The sequence below is a fragment of the Rhinolophus sinicus genome, chromosome 2 (assembly GCF_057876585.1).
Source record: "Rhinolophus sinicus isolate RSI-liver-muscle chromosome 2, RSI-T2T, whole genome shotgun sequence".
Classification (NCBI taxonomy): domain Eukaryota; kingdom Metazoa; phylum Chordata; class Mammalia; order Chiroptera; family Rhinolophidae; genus Rhinolophus; species Rhinolophus sinicus.
This window is the reverse complement of record NC_142502.1, coordinates 66,982,900-67,000,722: the sequence shown is the minus strand read 5'-3', so window position 1 is coordinate 67,000,722 and position 17,823 is coordinate 66,982,900. Positions and strand designations below refer to the sequence as shown.

Here is a 17,823-nt window from a genome sequence, read left to right as displayed (position 1 = left end):
AACCCCAGATGGCTTCACTGGTTAATTCTATCAAACATTTAAACAATAAACAATACCAATCTCTTATAAACACTTCCAGAAAACAGAAGGAAATACTCCTTAACTCATTTTATGAAGTCATTATTATGCTAATTCCAAAGTGAGAAAAAGATAACAAAAGAAAACCACAGACCAATATCCCTCATGAATTATAGCAAAATCCTCAATTAAATATTAGTAAATCGTATCAAGCACCTTTCTGCATTGTTGTTAATGCTCCATTTCTTGACCTACTCGTAAAACACTGAACTGAGTATTTTTGTCTTGTGCACTTATCTGTGTTATGGTTCAAGATTTTAAAAGATTTAAACACACACACACAAGAAACGAATGCCTAGTCTACACCTTCAAAGTGTAATTTAGTGAAAGATAAAGACTGATAGAAAAATAAACATAACAGAATATAACAAGTACCCTCCCTAAAAGGTATAAAGTGTAAAGGGAAAATAAGAATGTAATCAATCTTATTTTTATATGTTATTATGTTATTTGTTTTACATGCTATTTGTTTTTATTTTATTTTTAAGGAGCTATGAGAAGAAAAAAACAGGAAAAAGTTTACAGAGAAAATAGAATTTGAATTGCATTAATCACGGATACGTAAATTTCAATAACGTGAAAAAAAAGAAAAATTTCGGTAAGAGATCTGCATGAGCAAAGCTCGAAGCCTATGTGGGAAAAACATAAGGTCAGGTTTGACTTTACCACTGCATGTATAGATGAAAAAACAAAAATCACTTGAAGTCCAAGCTGAAGACACATGAACTTACTTAGTCAAAGTGTAGATGGAGTAATTTAAGTTTCAAGATCAGGGAAAAGACAAGCCATAAACTTTGGGGGTACTAGTTTGGAAGGTAATGAGTTTAATGGATTGAACAGAAGAGATGGAGGAAGGGGTACCAGCAACTAAGGGACTAAAGTAGTGGTTTTCAACCACATTCTCAACCTTTCAGGAGCTTGTGAGATCAAAACTATTCCATAACATATTTGCCTTTTTTCAAACTTAATTTTTCTAGTTTCCAGGTGCTATATGACATGAGTCCTCTATTAAACCAGGCAGTAAAGACCTAAACCTGAAAACTGAGGTACTATTTTTATGTATAAAAATACAAAACAATCCCATTCTTCTTGCTAATTTTGTTTTGGAAAATAGTTACATTTTCATTAAAAATCTTATTTATGTTAGCATGTGATGGTTTATAATTTTTAAATGAATTTTTTAAAGTTTGTCCTAATTTTGAATACATTAAATATGGATAGATGTAAACCATATAAAAAAAGCTCTTTGGGATCCTCAATAATTTTTATCAGTATAAAGGGGTCCAAGACCAAAGAGTTTCAGAACTTCTGAAAAGAATTATGGACATAAGACGTAGTAGTAGTAAGATTAAAATGGAAAAGGTTAAAATAAAACACATTGCAGGAGAAGAATTGCTGTAAATGTAAGGGCAAATGGGGAAAGAGACAAAGAAGAATTCAGAAGTTCAGCCTGAATGACTTGGGAGAATGACAGATTGAGATAAGGCAATAAAAAAGATCAGAGAGTGGAGGGGTGACAAGAGTTCAGTTTTGACACAAATGAAATGCCAGCCAAGCAGCCAAGTAGAGACATGTAAGAAAATGAAATATAAAAGGGCTAAGAAATAGTTTGATGGTCATGTACACAGGAAAGACCACATTGTTTTGGCATCTTACATAATCGAGCATGACCTCAAGCCAAAAAGATATACCAGTACAGGGCTGGCCCGATGGCTCAGGTGGTTGGAGCTTGATGCTCCTAACTCCAAAGGCTGCCGGTTCAATTCCCACATGGGCCAGTGGGCTCTCAACCACAAGGTTGCCAGTTCGATTAAAAAAAAAAAAAAAAGCAAAAAAGCAAACCAGTTATTTAAAAAAAAAAAAAAAAAAGATGTATTAGTACATAAGCACTGCTATGAATATCTTGGATCACTTGTCCCCCATTCCTTGGTGGAAGGTTGTTGTAGTTTCTTCTGAAAACATCTCTTATACTGCCAATTCTGGAAGCTTCTGGGTTACATTTATTTTTACTAAGTGCTTTTTTATATTTTCTTAAGTCTTGGCTAAATTGCTGAGGATAATTACAATCTCTAAGAGGCAGTCTGGTGTAGTCCTAGGGGAACCAGACAAAAGACAGAAGACTTTATTCTCCTTAGTCACTTACACAAATTTATAAAATGAAGGTAAACATGCAATTAATCTATAAGGCTTCTTTAAATCTAAAATTTTATGAAACAGCTATCAACCCCGTTATCATGAACAAACACATATACCCCTAGCCTCCAAAGAGTTATAGAACCAACCCACATATTAACTAGCAATACCTTTCTCAGTTGACTGTATCTATTCTATTATTGTTCCTATGTAAAGTAGGATTGTCTTTAGATTTATTTTAAAAACCACCTCCTCGGAACTTTCACAGAATTCCTGAATCTTATAATTTGTCAACAAATTTGTCTTTACCTGACTGGTAGACTTCTTGGTTTTGCAAATTTTAAGCATACTCTGCTCTGATACCATCACTCCTACCCCAATTCCCCACCTAACCGTCACCTTTCAGGCTAAAGAGTTCTGATTGTTTGCTTAATCTTTTTTTTTTTTTTTTTTTTAAGATTTTATTGGGGAAGGGGAACAGGACTTTATTGGGGAACAATGGTCAAATTGTTGTCCTTTCAATCTTAGTTGTGGGGGGTTATGTTCAGCTTCAAGTTGTTGTTCTTTCAGTCTTAGTTGTGGAGGGCGCAGCTCAGCTCCAGGTCCAATTGCCGTTGCTAGTTGCAGGGGGCACAGCCCACCATCCCTTGCGGGAGTCGAACCGACAACCTTGTGGTTGAGAGGACAGGCTCCAACCAACTGAGCCATCCGGGAGCTCAGCGGCAGCTCAGCTCAAGGTGCCGTGTTCAATTTTAGTTGCAGGGGGCGCTGCCCACCATCCCTTGCGGGACTCGAGGAATTGAACTGGCAACCTTGTGGTTGAGAGCCCGCGTTCCAACCAACAACTGAGCCATCCGGGAGGCAGCTCAGCTCAAGGTGCCGAGTTCAATCTTAGTTGCAGGGGGCAGAGCCCACCATCCCTTGCGGGACTTGAGGAATTGAACTGGCAACCTTGTGGTTGAGAGCCCACTGGCCCATGTGGGAATCGAACCGGCAGCCTTCGGAGTTAGGAGCACGGAGCTCTAACCGCCTGAGCCACCGGGCCGGCCCTGTTTGCTTAATCTTAAAAACCTCTGCATCCCACTGATCCTTTAAATGGCCCATTTCTAGATTTTCTTCAATTCTATTGTCTGTCCTGAAGTCATGGGATTAAAGATGAATTAATAATTGCTGGCAGAATAACGTTATTAATAGGGAAAGAAACCCATCATGTTCCTGGGCTTTTGAGTAGCAATGTATCAGGTTTCTATCTTCATAGACTTGCTTATGAATTATAGTTTATAGCATGCTTACCTTTCATTTTAATAGCAAAAGGACTTTTTTCCAAATGAAGTTTTATATAATACCTCACTATACCAAACAGGCCATAAAATGCAAATGTTCTGATTGCGGTTTGTAAAGGCCTAAAGCCCCCACAGATTTGCTCAGCTTTTGTCCCTCCTTCATATCCCATCCAACAAAGGCCCTTCAGGGTGCTTCCTAGGCGGCAGGAAGTACACCATGAAAATCATCACTTCACAGCATCTTTAAATATGAAAGATGCCAATATACATGTAAGAATCAAAGCTTCAAATTAAATAAATCAATTACCTCAGCAGGCCTTTTTACTGCAACATCAATAAAATACAAAATTAATTTCTTCTCAACTTACTCAAACACATAAAACTTTTCACAGGTGCATTTTAGAAAAACTGCCTTTTTTTTTTTTTTAAGTAGTCATGGGATGTATACCTCATCAACTTAAGACACATACTAACTATAGTATGCTATCAGAAGGAACAATTAGTATTTCCTCCTATAATAGACGCCAGTATAGTACAAGATATCAAACACACAGTAGCAGTAATCAAAATTATTTTTTATTGACATTTGCTTACAAGTTTGCTGCTTTTGGGTAGAGCTAAACCTCAAGTATTGAGTTAGTGTCAGCTATATTTCCATCAACTGAATTATAGCAGTGAATTTCCTGTATGTTCCCCTAGGCTTATGTCCCAGAAACTAAAACATTAACCCTCCCCATTTGTCTAGGTATTGGAGCAAAGATTTAACATTTGTTTTTTAAAATATTTAGCCACTCAAAAACAAACCAAACAGCATACTGTAAAGAAAACAATGTTTATATCTATCCAAATAACCCAGGCTCAGAGAATTTCTGATTACATAATATTGTAAAAGTAATATAAACCAATCTTCTTCCAAACTATTTAATTCTTGTAATGTATAATTAAGCATTTATCTTACGAAATTTTAATACTTTGAGAAATTGATTCTCTCATATTAGGCTTTTATAAGATCTTCACTCCCCACCAAGAAACAACCCACAATGTCTCCAAATCTTATAAAAGAACTATTATCTTGGACTAAGCTGTTCAGAAGTGTTCATATTTCCTTTCTATTATATTCCACAGTTTAATGCAGAATGGAGGATGTGGTATCCAAATTGCAATATATGGCATTTGAGCAATCCAAGCTTTAAATAGACTACAACATTTATAGCCTGATTTAAAAAAAAAAAAAAAGAAAACACAATGGAAACATAACTACTGTAGTAAACACACAATTTTGGCCAGTAACGAGTGAGAAACAACGGCTAATACTCCTACTTTAAGCTCATCAATGTCACATTAAAAAAGAGCAGTAACAGACATTTGGCAAAAAAGTTTCTAAATTATTTATCCCAAATTCTCAAATGGGAAGTTATTTGTAATGCATCACTCAAATTTTACACTTCAATCACTCATGTTTTCCTTTTAAGATTATTCAGAAGAAATGATTCTATTTAAACATAACCTACTTTTTCCTCTCACATCTTCACATAAGATTACTAAAATCATGATTCTAAGGAATTTCTTTTTACTCATACAAATATTATATGCTTAAATTGCTGTAAACAAATGAGATTTCTTATTCTATTAAGAATGATCTGTTATCAAATTTGTAACAATTCTTTTCCACGGCTTTTCTTTGTAACAATCACGATTTATGAAAAATTCATCTCCATTGCACAGCAAACTAGCATCCATGCTTATTCCACATAGGTACTGCCAGTGGTCCCTGTGGTGTCCTTTCAACAATGACAAACTCATCAGGGTTGCCAAATGCCTCATAGAAAACCAATAAATCTTGTATTGCATGCTCCTCAATCTGAAAGGAGGGAAGGGGAAAAAAAAAAAGACTGGCTTTACTCTTTTAATTGTAAACTAAGCAAGATTATATTAGCTTCCCAATTTCCTTTTGTGGAATTACCATTTTCTGTGGATACAATAAAGTGGAATTAAATTAGGTATCCTGCTATCCCCTTGGCAAGGAAAAGGCTTAAGGCCTAAGCTAAAATAATCAGGTATCCACCCTTCCTTGAAATTTATTCTTGAGCAGAAGAAAAAGCAAACTGAAAATAGTTGTTGGAGATCATTCATTCCAGTTTCATTCTGTGAGATATTTTTTGTTACTGTAGAAGTCTTCTAACTCTTGCTTCTAAGCTCTCTAGGGCAACTATGCGTCTTTGTTTCCAAGTCTGGCTCTCTGGTCTTTCAGCTAAGTCTGTGGAATCTCAATATCCCTCAAATAAATGTTCTTTTCTTTAAGTTAGCTAGAGTTGGGGTCTGTTGCTTAAAACCTAAGAACTCTTGATGATTCTTACTGAACTTCTGAGGCAGGTGTAGTGTGCTAGATAATGCCAAGTTTTCTATTAGTCTTTTTTAAAACAGTCCACCAATACTGAAAATCACCAGTACTGAAAATATTACCTTTATCACAACTTATTTGTTCTAAATTAGTTATCCTGCATAGTTACCGTGCTTCCTTGAAAATAAGATCTACCCCGAAAATAAGCCCCAGTTAAGACTCAACCAGACGGATGCATTTAGTACGTTATGACGATGTTCCAGAAGATCACATGACTGTATTTGAATAACTGTAGATTGTTGTACATGAAAAAACAAGACATCCCCTGAAAATGAGCCCTAATGTATCTTCTGGAGCAAAAATTAATATAAGACCTGGTCTTATTTTTGGGGGAAACAGGGGAAATACGGTATAAGACCCGATCTTATTTTCGGGGAAACATGGTAAATTGATGAATGTCTCAGGTTAGTTTTACATTGCATTTACATTTTAATATAATAAGTATATGCACCTATAGAAAGCAAACAAACATAATTTTCTTAAGATCTAAGGATAAAATGTACTGAAGTTCTTTCCTAAATTAAACCTATATAGGAATGTTTTTTACCTGAATCAAAGCCAAGGGTTTTTCTCGACTTCTGATAAGTGCTGCTTCCTGTTGTAGTTCTTCTTCTACAATAGATGCAAAAGTGACTGGGGCTACCACCGAAGGAGCGGTCAATGAAGAAGAGAGCCAGGGACTGAAAGAATAGGAACAATGAGTTCTCATTTATCTTCTCGAATTTTTGCATACAAAATCTCATCTGAAATATAGTGTTACATTTTTTTAACAGTGTTACATTTTTTCCCTACTGACTTTCAACATAAAGTACCTGGAAGCTTTTGCATTCCACTTACAGAATGATGAGGTGAGAAACAGAAAAAAGGAAAACTAATATTTTATTTAGATCAGTGCTGCATCAAAAAGTGGGATGGAGCAGAAGCAATTTAACAACAGAAAGGTAATTCAAACTCTGGAGCAAAGAGTATTCAGATAACATATTCTAGTCAATATCACACTATTCCCAATTTTTTAATATTCTCTTTCAGTGCTAAGCAACAGCCTGCCTTTGGAGGTCCCAAAGCTAGTTAATTAACCTTACTTGTGACTGTCTAGAATTGGTACATCTGAAATATGGCTGCCTTCTGGTCCTGGGGTACCATGAGTAGAGCATCTGCAAAACAAATGCCAAAATTGAAGGATAAAGCCTCTACTAACATTAGTAAAATTGCTTATTAATAGAAAGACAGAGAAGGAATTGCAAGCCCCTGACTCAAGAGACAAATTAATGTATGCAGTCATAATTAATTTTAAAATTATAAGCAAAGAAAAAACAATCTACAGGTACTTATAAAATCTTGTATATAAAATACCATAGGGGAGGATCTCACAAGAAATGGTCTATTTTTAAAATAATATCCATATAGCCATTTATTGCAATCAAATATACATTAAGAAATACAGACAACTATGTGAAAAGTGTTTTACATAATTAATATTTTATGACTAAAGTTGACAATTTAGCATTAAATTTCAAAATATAGCGGGTCCTTAAATAACATCATTTCATTCAACATCGTTTAATTATAATGTTGATGCTATAAGAACTTAACACTTATTTTTATAAATTAGCCTACGGTAAAATTGGTTTCATTATGCTCTCCTCACTTAAAGTTGCAGAACCTACTGATGACATTAAATGAAGACTTATTGTATATAGAGACCAGATAATTACCAGCCAAATTTTGTGAATGACTAAAATACAGTAAATACTTTGACAAACTAGGGATTATAGATAGAACAGAAATATAAAACATGATTTCTATCTTCTAAGAATTCACAAACTAGATTAGAAAACAACATACAATGACATATAATAGAAAAGGTTTAAGACACTATCTAACAAACTGAGGTCTACTGATTAATAAAACAATAGAAAAAGATTTAAGACCCTATCTAACAAACTGAGGTCTACTGATTGATTATAAGGACTATAAAAACCAGGAAGATTTGGTCATTTGAGAGGGCCTCATGGAGAAGACAGTAAAAGGGATGTAGGATGAGGGTAGTAGGAAGCATTCCAGTAAAGGGAAAAATTAATAACGGTACTATAGAGACTGGCCTAATTGTGGAATTTTAGAGTTAGAGAGGTACCTAGAGATTATCTATATTAATCCAATGCCCTCTTTCAACAATGAGCAAACATAGGCCTAGACAGGTTTAACAACAGAAAGGCCGAGTGTGAGCACACAGGGCCTAAAATACTGACTTTCTGATTCATTTATGCACATTATTGGAAATATGGCAACCCTGTGGTGCTGAAAATCAGGGTGATTAAAAATTAAGTCCCTCCACCTCAAAAAACTCTGGTAGGAGAGATTTTAAAATGTTAATAAGCAATGATACAATAACGTGAGAATACTGTAACTTATCTATACCAATATGTACAAAGTATTACAGCTACACAGGAAAAATTAACATAATAGGGAAGAGGGTACACGCTGTTGGCTTCACTGAGGAAATGACATTAAAAGTGAGGAGAGTGACACTAAGATAGGGTTTTGGTCGTACAAATACAAGGAATGATAAAAGATTTTGGTGGCTTATGTAAAGGTAGACTCTTCTCTTCGGTACCCAGAATAATTGAATTAAGAGTTGGAAGAGATTAAAAGGGAAATAAAGTTATATTGAAACAGTGAAAGCTAAAATGTTTAGACCTGATGTTTGGGCAAATTTACTGAGAGTATTTTTGCATACATTATCTTATTTAATTTTTACAATATTCTGTGAAGAAAGCAGATATTATTGCCTTTATATTGATTAGGAAACTAAGACTTAAAGAATAATACAGGGGAGCCAGATGGCTCAGTTGATTAGAGCGTGAACTCTCAACAACAAGGTTGCCGGTTCAATTTTCCCATGAGATGGTGGGCTGCGCCCCCTGCAATTAAAGATTGAAAATGGTGACGGGACTTGGAGCTGAGCTGTGCCCTCCACAACTAGATTGAAGGACAACAACTTGGAGCTGATGGGCCCTGGAGATACACACTGTTCCTCAATATTCCCCAATAAAAAAAATTAAAAAAACAAAAACAAAATATACATATATATGTATATGTATATATATATGTATATCTGTGTGTGTGTGTATATATATATATATATATATATATATATATATATATATATAATTTATCTGATTCACAAATTGGGTAAGTGGCAAAGACATAACTCAAATGCAGGCATTTTTCACTCACAGTGCAGAGTGTTTTCTGTTATCACAAAGATGCCTTTATTTCTAGCATTCCCCTTGATCTACAACACATTCCACTACAAATGTCTTCTCTTTCTTTAAGGACTGGCTCAAATATCACCTTATCTCTGCTTCTACAGCACTTCAATTACTATTATGGAGCTTCACCCATTGTGTTATTGTTTACATGTCTGACTTAACTAGTAGACTAGTCTCTCAAGATATAGGACTATGTTTCATTCATCTTTGTATCTCGGTGTCCAGCAGAACATAGCTGTTGTGAAAAGTTAATTACAGAACAAATAACTGAAGCAGAAAGCCAAAGGATTTTAAGTATGGGATAAAATAAAAGCAGTTTTTTCCTAAAAAGGTCCTTATTCCTTTGAATTATTGGTAACTTTTTTCTTCCAGAAGTAGGTAATGAAATACAAATTGAAATAAAAATAGGTATAATTACAGGGTTCTTAGTTTTAAGGAAATTCTATGACTTGAAATCTGCTGGATACCTGACCAAATAAGAGAAGTCTCCAGGATAAAATAAATGACGACTAAGAAAAATGAAGCCAAAGAAATGAATTAGAAAGCTGTTGGGATAAACCTGTTATGAGGTATCCGGATTAAAATGACCGTAAAATAAATAGAAAAATTCTACATTCTGATGGAATAGGTAATTATCTTAAACAGAGACTAAATGCAAACTTCCTTGAAACTTCCTTGAAAGGTTCTAAAGTCAGTCTAAGACTAGAGATTAGAGGCCTTCTAGGTCATTAAAGCATAACGCAGAACAAAAATAGATACTGACTTAAGTGGTGCTCAAAAATCATTCTGCGCGCGCGCGCACACACACACACACACACACACACACACACACACACACATCATCCTGGTATCTGCAGATCAGCTAAAGTGTTTTGACACTTGCAATGTAGAACCAATTATTATTTAATTGTTAAGTAAGAAGCAGCAGCTACAAGCTCCGTCTTAGAAAATGGAAGAAGAATTGACTGGGTGGTGAGCACACAATGTGACATATACATGATGTATTACAGAATTGTACACTTGAAACCTATGTAACTTTACTAACCATTGTCACCCCAATAAACTTTAATAAAAAAGAAAAGAAAATGGTATGTAACTGGATAACAGAATTGAATTATCAGGACTAGTATCTTATATAGTCCATCTTAAATCAAAGTTAAGCAATCAGAGCTTAATTATAACAACGTATCTATGTAACATTTTGTAATTTATAAAGTACTGTCATATACATTACCTGATAAAAGCCTTAAAATAAATCTATGAGGCAGGCATTACTGTTCTCATTTCACATATTATGAAACTGAGGTTCAGAAAGGTTCATAGAGGGCTACTATAAATGTTAGACTGAAAGTCAAATCTGTTTCATAAAATTATAATCCCAGAATTCTCTCCACTAGTAATATTTCAATAGATAATTTCATTATTTATAAATTTACCCAAATTTCATCTTAGTATGAAGGAAAACTGGTAAGTACAAAAGAGCTATGATTAAACAAATAGAAAAAAAAATTCTACTCTTTCAGAAAATTGATATCTTATCATTAAGCTTAAGGCATTTGCAACATAGAAACAGACATCTCAATGGACAATTTGTATTAAATTTAGCATTCTGAAAATAAAAACAACATAAATAGGCCATCTAAACGTGAAAGAAAAATGAAAGAAAACATTTTAAAATAAAATAATACAAAATAATATTGAATGTCAACTGTAATTGAAAATTAAAAAAAATAAAAAAATACTTGGGATTGAATACAAAAGTGTTTATAAACTAATACTCAAGCCTGTCTTTCTCAATGAAGTTTTTCCTTACAACACTAGCCCAGCCATTTTTTCCCTTCTCTGAGCCACTCATCTGGCCTTTAATCACATATTGTTTTGTGACTTGTTTCATACTGTTATATTGTACTGTAACTTCATCCTTGCTCAGTTATTTAATTCCCATGTGTGCATATTTAGACTTAGCAACTAGATTTGAAACACATTTAAGGGTAGGTCTGTGTATTGTACTTTTCTATATATCCAGGAGAGGCCAACAGAATGTTGTGCATATGTCAGTTGTCCCATAATTTGGTGAATTAATATTTTACTTCAGCTGTTATGTTTTATTACTTCCTTTAAAAAAAAACTCACTTATGATTACATATTTCCTATGGTATTAGAAAACGAAATTCAAGCTATTTTCTTTCTCAGTGATCAGATGATAACACACATCTATTTAAAACATTAACTTCCACTTACCAAAAACCAAGGTAAGGATGGCATGATACTATCATACACTCCTTTACCTACAATCTCCAAAGCACTGTAACAGCACACATCACTTTTCACAATTAAGAGCCCTGATGTAATAGCACACCCTAGTGATCAACTATGAAACCACAGATCCTTAATATTTTAAGAGTTCCATGACAAAAATATTTACCCAAAGAAAATAAGAAAATTTAATGTACAATGGTAATATTTAAAATATTAAAAATTATAGAAATGAACTTAATGTTCATACCTTAAAATTTATACATATAACTTGCTATATTAGAAACAGATGTTACTTGAGACAGAGCTACAATTTTATTTCATTCATTTATCCTGTCATTTACCAAATCCTCACTGAGTACCTACTACATGATAGGAAACATTCTAAGCATTGGTGATAAGCAAAGAGATCAATCTTCCTTGTTCTCATTGAACACAGAGTTGAATACACAGACATGAAAATACTTGTAGTAGAAAATATTAAACAAAGAATCATACTAGTAATAAGCATAACTGTGAAAACTATGATGAGGGAGAAGTACACTAAGGACATGTAACAGGAAACTGACCCAGAAAGGGAAGTCAGACTTTCCTCCAAAATATGGCTGAATAGAACCTGAAAGAGTCAGTCAACTGTCAAAGTGTAGTAGGTGGGAAGAAGTAAATGGCATTCGAGAAACTAAGAGAAGGCCGAGATGGCTAGAATACAGAGATCACATTAAAAGATAGGGCAAAGAGGTCATCAGAAGCTAGACTAGGTAGTCCTTGAAGGCCATATAAGAATTCTATCTTTAATCCTAAGAGCAGTGAAATCTGCACTTTAAAAAGAACACATTGGCTCAATATGAAGGAAGGAAGGAAGGAAGGATGGAAGGAAAGAAAAGAAAAGAAAGAAAAGAAAAGAAAAGAAAAGAAAAGAAAAGAAAAGAAAAGAAAAGAAAAGAAAAGAAAAGAAAAGAAAAGAAAAGAAAAGAAAAGAAAAGAAAAGAAAAGAAAAAAGGCTGTGGCAGGACCAGTTAGGAGGCTTACTCAGGTGGCCCAGGTACAAGATCACAGTAGCCTGAATGAGGGTGATGGCGGTGGAGTTTAGTATATGGATTTGAGAAATGTGTAAGAGATAACTTAACCCTGGCATGTCCTGATGACTGACTGGACATTGGTGAGGAAGACAGACATGTCAAAGAATTGCAAAGGACATTTATCAAGGAAGAAAAATCAGGAAGAATGGGCTATTTAATGTTTTGTCTATATTTTTGTTTGATTTTGGTTTTATGAGAGAGGTATGAGGTAAACATTAAGCTTGGTTTTGGACATAAAGTTTAAAGTGTTGCTAACATTCAAATAGGATGGATATATCAAGAAGGCAGTTGGACAACTAAGTCTGAAGCTCAGATGACAGATGTGAGTCTTTAGTATATAGGGAATAATTGAACATAGAAGCTCATGAAATAGATAGCATAGAAATAATATAAAGTTAAATGAGAAGATGACCTGTAATTGACCTTCAAGTACAATGAGTCATATAAAAAGTCCATGGTGTTGGTAATATGGAGGTCACTGCTAAACTTAGCCTGAAATGTTTCAGTCTAGTAATGGGACTAGAAGCCGGAATGGATTATGAAGTGTGTGGGAGTTGACAGCTCTTTTGAGAAATCTGGCTGTGAAGGAAATAGGATATTGGTAATAATAGGACAACTGCTAGCAGAAAGTGTGGGAGCTGAGTGAAGGATTATCTTACCCAGATCACATGAAAGAGACCTGAGCATACTCAAAATTAGATGGGAAGAATCTACTTAAAAGGAAAAGGTTGAATATCCACAAGAAAAGAGAGGGATAATTAATAGTTTAAGGCTCGGGAGTGAAAACGGGTTAAGATACAAGCACAGGTATAAATATTAGCCTTAGATAAGAAGGATAACGCTGTTGCAAAACAATAAGGGAAGATGAAGATATAATGAATACAAATAGAGACAAGATTTGTGTGTCTCCAGTAGGAAAGCAAAGAAGTTACATACTTTTCTAATTAAAAATATGGTCTCTAGGACATCATTAATCATATAACTTACAAAAACTATTGTTTTTCTTATATCAAAAAAGACTATATACTATATTCAGTTTTTAAAATATACTAGATGTAGGGTCATTACAGAGGATAACAAATAACCAAATTTTTTCTAATTAAAAAATCTGTCTGGAATAGACAAACCTAATGAAATGTAAACCTAACTATTTTAAAACATGTGTTTTGATTATAATTATGTATGTAATACATACAAAACACATGTATATGTGTATAAGTGGCACTCAAATGTAGTCAGACAAACATTTTTACTGTCAAAGTTTAACACTAAGACATTACATGTATGCATTTAAAATATGAAACATCTTTTAAAATCACACTGGACTTTAAAAACCAATTATCAAAAATAGCTAGAGAAAAGACTAAAAACACCCAAAGATCTATCAACAGATGCAGATAAACAGATTGTTTTATATCCATACAATGAAATACTACTGAGCAACAAAATGGAATGAACTACTGATATACTTAACAACTTTGATTAATCTCAAAATATCTGCCAAGTAAAAAACAGATTTTTTAAAAAAACAGTACGTACTGAGTAAATCAATTGATAAAAAACTCTAGAATATATAAGCTAGTCTGTATAGACAGAAGCAGGTCAGTATATGCATAGAGAGCAGGATGGGAAAGGGAGGAAGGAATTACAAAAGGGCATGAGGAAACTTCTGAGATTGATAGTTAACATTCACTGTCTGGAATGTGGTTGGTGATGATGGTTTAACAAGTGTATGCATATGCCAAAACGTCAAATTGTATACTTTAAATATATACAGTTTACTGTAAGCCAATTATACCAAAATAAAACATAAAAAAAAGACATGTTACTTTTGAATGTAAAAGAATGTGTAAAATCTGCCTTATAAATATTTAAAGATTACTTCAGAACATAAAACTACCATCCAACATTTTAACATAGAAAATGTGTAAGTTTTTTACCTTACAACTTTTGGAGCGTGCGAATTCTCAATTCCTTTAAAACAAACTTTTTTGATATGCTCTCTTAAACTATGGCCAGTAACAGATTTTTTTTCTTCTACTAAGAAATCCCGGAATGACTTGGATGAAAATGAATGTAGAGAAGATGCCCTGTAAAAGATAACAGAGATAGTGTTAAAACATCCATTTTACAAAAGGTCATTGCTAGAAGTCACAAGGGGACAATGACATTATATAATTACAGTTTTCAATGCAATGGGATTCCTGCTGTCAACTTTGAACTAATCAAAACTTTGTGATAAGAAAAAACAATAAATGTAGACTAACACTAGAGGTGATCCAGATATTGAATGATGTCAATGATATTAAAAACAGCTACTATAACTATGCCTCAGGCAAGAAAAGCTATACTCACAAATCAAAAACTAAGTAAGCTCAGCAGAAGAAATGTTATTTTTGTTGAATAATGCTGGTAATGTTACCTCTTGATTTGAGTGCTGGTTGCATAAGATGTGATCAGTTTGTGAAATTTCAACAACCTGTACACTTATAACTGCACTCTAAGTGTATATATGTTTCAATAAAAAGTTATTTAAAATTTAAACCTAATTTCACATGGACAGACTAGAGGAAATAAAATTTAAGTTTATCTAAATAATCAAAAACACGAAATCAAGTACACCCAACATAGGTGTAATACTTTGAGAATTAGTTAAGAGTGGAATGTATTTTAGAATAATATCCACCAAAAAACAGGCAAAAAGTTAAAAATTACATATAGATTAATTTAGCTTCCAAAGATTTCATACATGTTTTTATGGTATCAGAAATGTTTTATGCCACAATAGATGTATTGCTTTAAAATTACTAATGTAAAAAGGATTTGAAGAATGATAGATAGTTAAGGTTAGGCACACAGGCTCTGTTGCTAGACTGAGTTCTGCCACACACAAGCTTTGACCTTGACTTAACGTCTGTGCTTCAGTTTCCTCATCAATAACATGAAGATACTATCTCCTTCATCATAACGGTTATTACCGTTTCCCTGAAAATAAGACCCAGCTGGACAAGCAGCTCTAATGCATCTTTTGGAGCAAAAATTAATATAAGACCCGGTGTTATATTATATAAGACCCGGTCTTATAGTAAAATAAGACCGGGTCTTATATTATTTTTTGCTCCAAAAGATGCATTAGAGCTGCTTGTCCAGCTGGGTCTTATTTTCGGGGAAACAGGGTATAAGGATCAAATGTTAATTTATGTATTTAAAACAGTACCTGATTCAGAGAAATTCTATAAGCCTATCACTATCCATAACTTGTACAGCGTTTAACAAACCTAACGTGTTTTAAGAGAAAAAGAAGAAAATGAGAACACCAAAGTTCTGACATAAAGAAATATAAACAATTAATAGGCTTACTAGCATCCCTTTCCTTCCTAAAGACTTAGAAAAATTAATTCAATAGAACCTTTACTTAACAGTTATTTTATACAATAGAACTACACTGTACCCTTAGCATCATGTACAGAATCAGTAACATTAGATAGTGAAAATTATGAACATTAATAATGTAAACAATTTCCTAGCCTAACAATTTTTTCCATGTTATTTACTCAGAAAACAAAATGGTCATGTTAATAAGTGAACACAAAGGCTAAACAGATAATTCCCAAAAAAGTTAAATTCATACTCTGAACAATAAAATCTATGTCTTAATATTAAGTTTATGAACTTAATAGAATTCATAAACGATTTGGGGTACCCCATAAAAAGGCAAAGCCTTCTAAGTTTTTATATCTTGTTTAAATATTTATTTATACCTAACTCAGATCAAACCATATTTGCAAAACACTTGTACATGCATGCATCATCTAATTTATCCTTACAATAACAATTCTGACAGAAAAATATTTTCATCACCACCTATGTTTAAGAGTACAACAGAAGTTCAGGGATCTCAACACCATAGGCTCACCAGAGATAAGGCAGAACTAGGATCCAAACCTAATTCTTTTTATTTTTTTAAGTTGCATTTATAATTTTAAAAAATTTCATTTATAGTTGACATTCAGTATTATTTTATATTAGTTTCGGGTGTATAGCATATTGGTTAGACATTTATGGAATTTATGCCGTGATCCCCGTCAGTACCCACCTGGCACTATACATAGTTGTTGCCACATTACTGATTATATTCTCTGTGCTGTATTATTTTGTAACTATCTGTGACTATTTTGTAAATACCAATCTGTATTTCTTAATCCTTTTACCTTCTTCACACAGCTCCTCAACTCCCCTCCCCTCTGGCAATCATGTTTGTTCTCTGTATCTGTAAGTTTGTTTCTATTTTGTTTGTACATTTATATTGTTTGTTATATTCCATATGTAAGTGAGATCATATGACATCTGTCTTTCTCAGTCTGAATTATTTCACTTAGCAAAATACCCTCTAGGGCCATCCATGTCACAAATGATTTCATTCTTTTCTATGACCAAGTAATATTCCATTGTATATCTGTACCACTTCTTTAGCCAATCGATTCTTGATGGGAACTTCGGTTGCTTCCATATCTTGGCTATTGTAAATAACGCTACAGTGAACATAAGGGTGCGTATCTTCTCAAATTAGTGTTTTGGGTTTCATCAAAGAAATACCCAGAAGAGGAATTGCTAGGTCATATGATAGTTCTATTTTTAATTGTTGGAGGAATCACCAAACCGTTTACCATTTTCCACAGTGGCTACACCAATTTGCAATCCCACTAACCGTTTCCTTTTCTCCACATCCTTGCCAATACTTGTGGTGTTGATTGATGACAGCCATTCGGACAGGTGTGAGGTAATATCTCATTGCGGTTTTAATTTGCGTTTCTCTGATGATTAGTGACGTTGAGCATCTTCTCGTGTCTACTGGCCATTTGTATGTCCTCTGACAAATATTCAGGTCCCCTGCCCTTTTTTTTAATTGGACTGTTTAGTTTTTTGGTGTTATGAGTTCTTTATAATTTTTGGATATTAACCCCTTATCAGATGTATCATTGGTGAATGTCTTCTCCCATTCAGTCGGATGTCTTTTCGTTTTATTACTAGTTTCCTTTGCTGAGCAAAAGTTTTTAGTTTGATGTACTCCCATTTATTTCTTGTTTCCCCTGCCTGAGGAGATCAGAAAAAATATCACTAAGAGTAGTGTCAGAGTTTACTGCCTGTTTTCTTCTAGGAGTTTTATGGTTTCGGGTCTTACATTTCAATCTTTAAACCATTTTTATTCATGTATCTGGTGCAAGAAGGTGGTCCAGTTGCATTTTTTCACGTGTCTGTCCAGTTTCTCAACACCATTTATTGAATAGATTGTCTGTATATTCTTGCCTCCTTTGTCATAG

At 33.8% G+C, this 17,823-nt stretch overlaps 1 protein-coding gene across 4 annotated transcripts in view; it reads right to left on the bottom strand.

Annotated features, from left to right (window-relative positions):
• The window catches only part of IBTK (inhibitor of Bruton tyrosine kinase), a 104,693-nt gene that overhangs the window by 12,968 nt on the left and 73,902 nt on the right, over nt 1–17,823 (bottom strand). For 2 of the 4 annotated variants that reach the window (XM_019729560.3, XM_019729561.3), the window contains exons 26-29: nt 14,443–14,592; nt 6,978–7,049; nt 6,443–6,575; nt 4,049–5,355 (exon numbers count right to left, since the gene is read on the bottom strand). In XM_019729560.3, coding sequence (XP_019585119.3) covers nt 5,224–5,355; nt 6,443–6,575; nt 6,978–7,049; nt 14,443–14,592 — 487 coding nt within the window. In that variant the 3' untranslated portion in view covers nt 4,049–5,223. Of the gene's footprint in view, nt 1–4,048; nt 5,356–6,442; nt 6,576–6,977; nt 7,050–14,442; nt 14,593–17,823 lie in introns of those variants that run through there. The other 2 variants (XR_016020267.1, XM_088795593.1) reach the window with 1 other exon arrangement.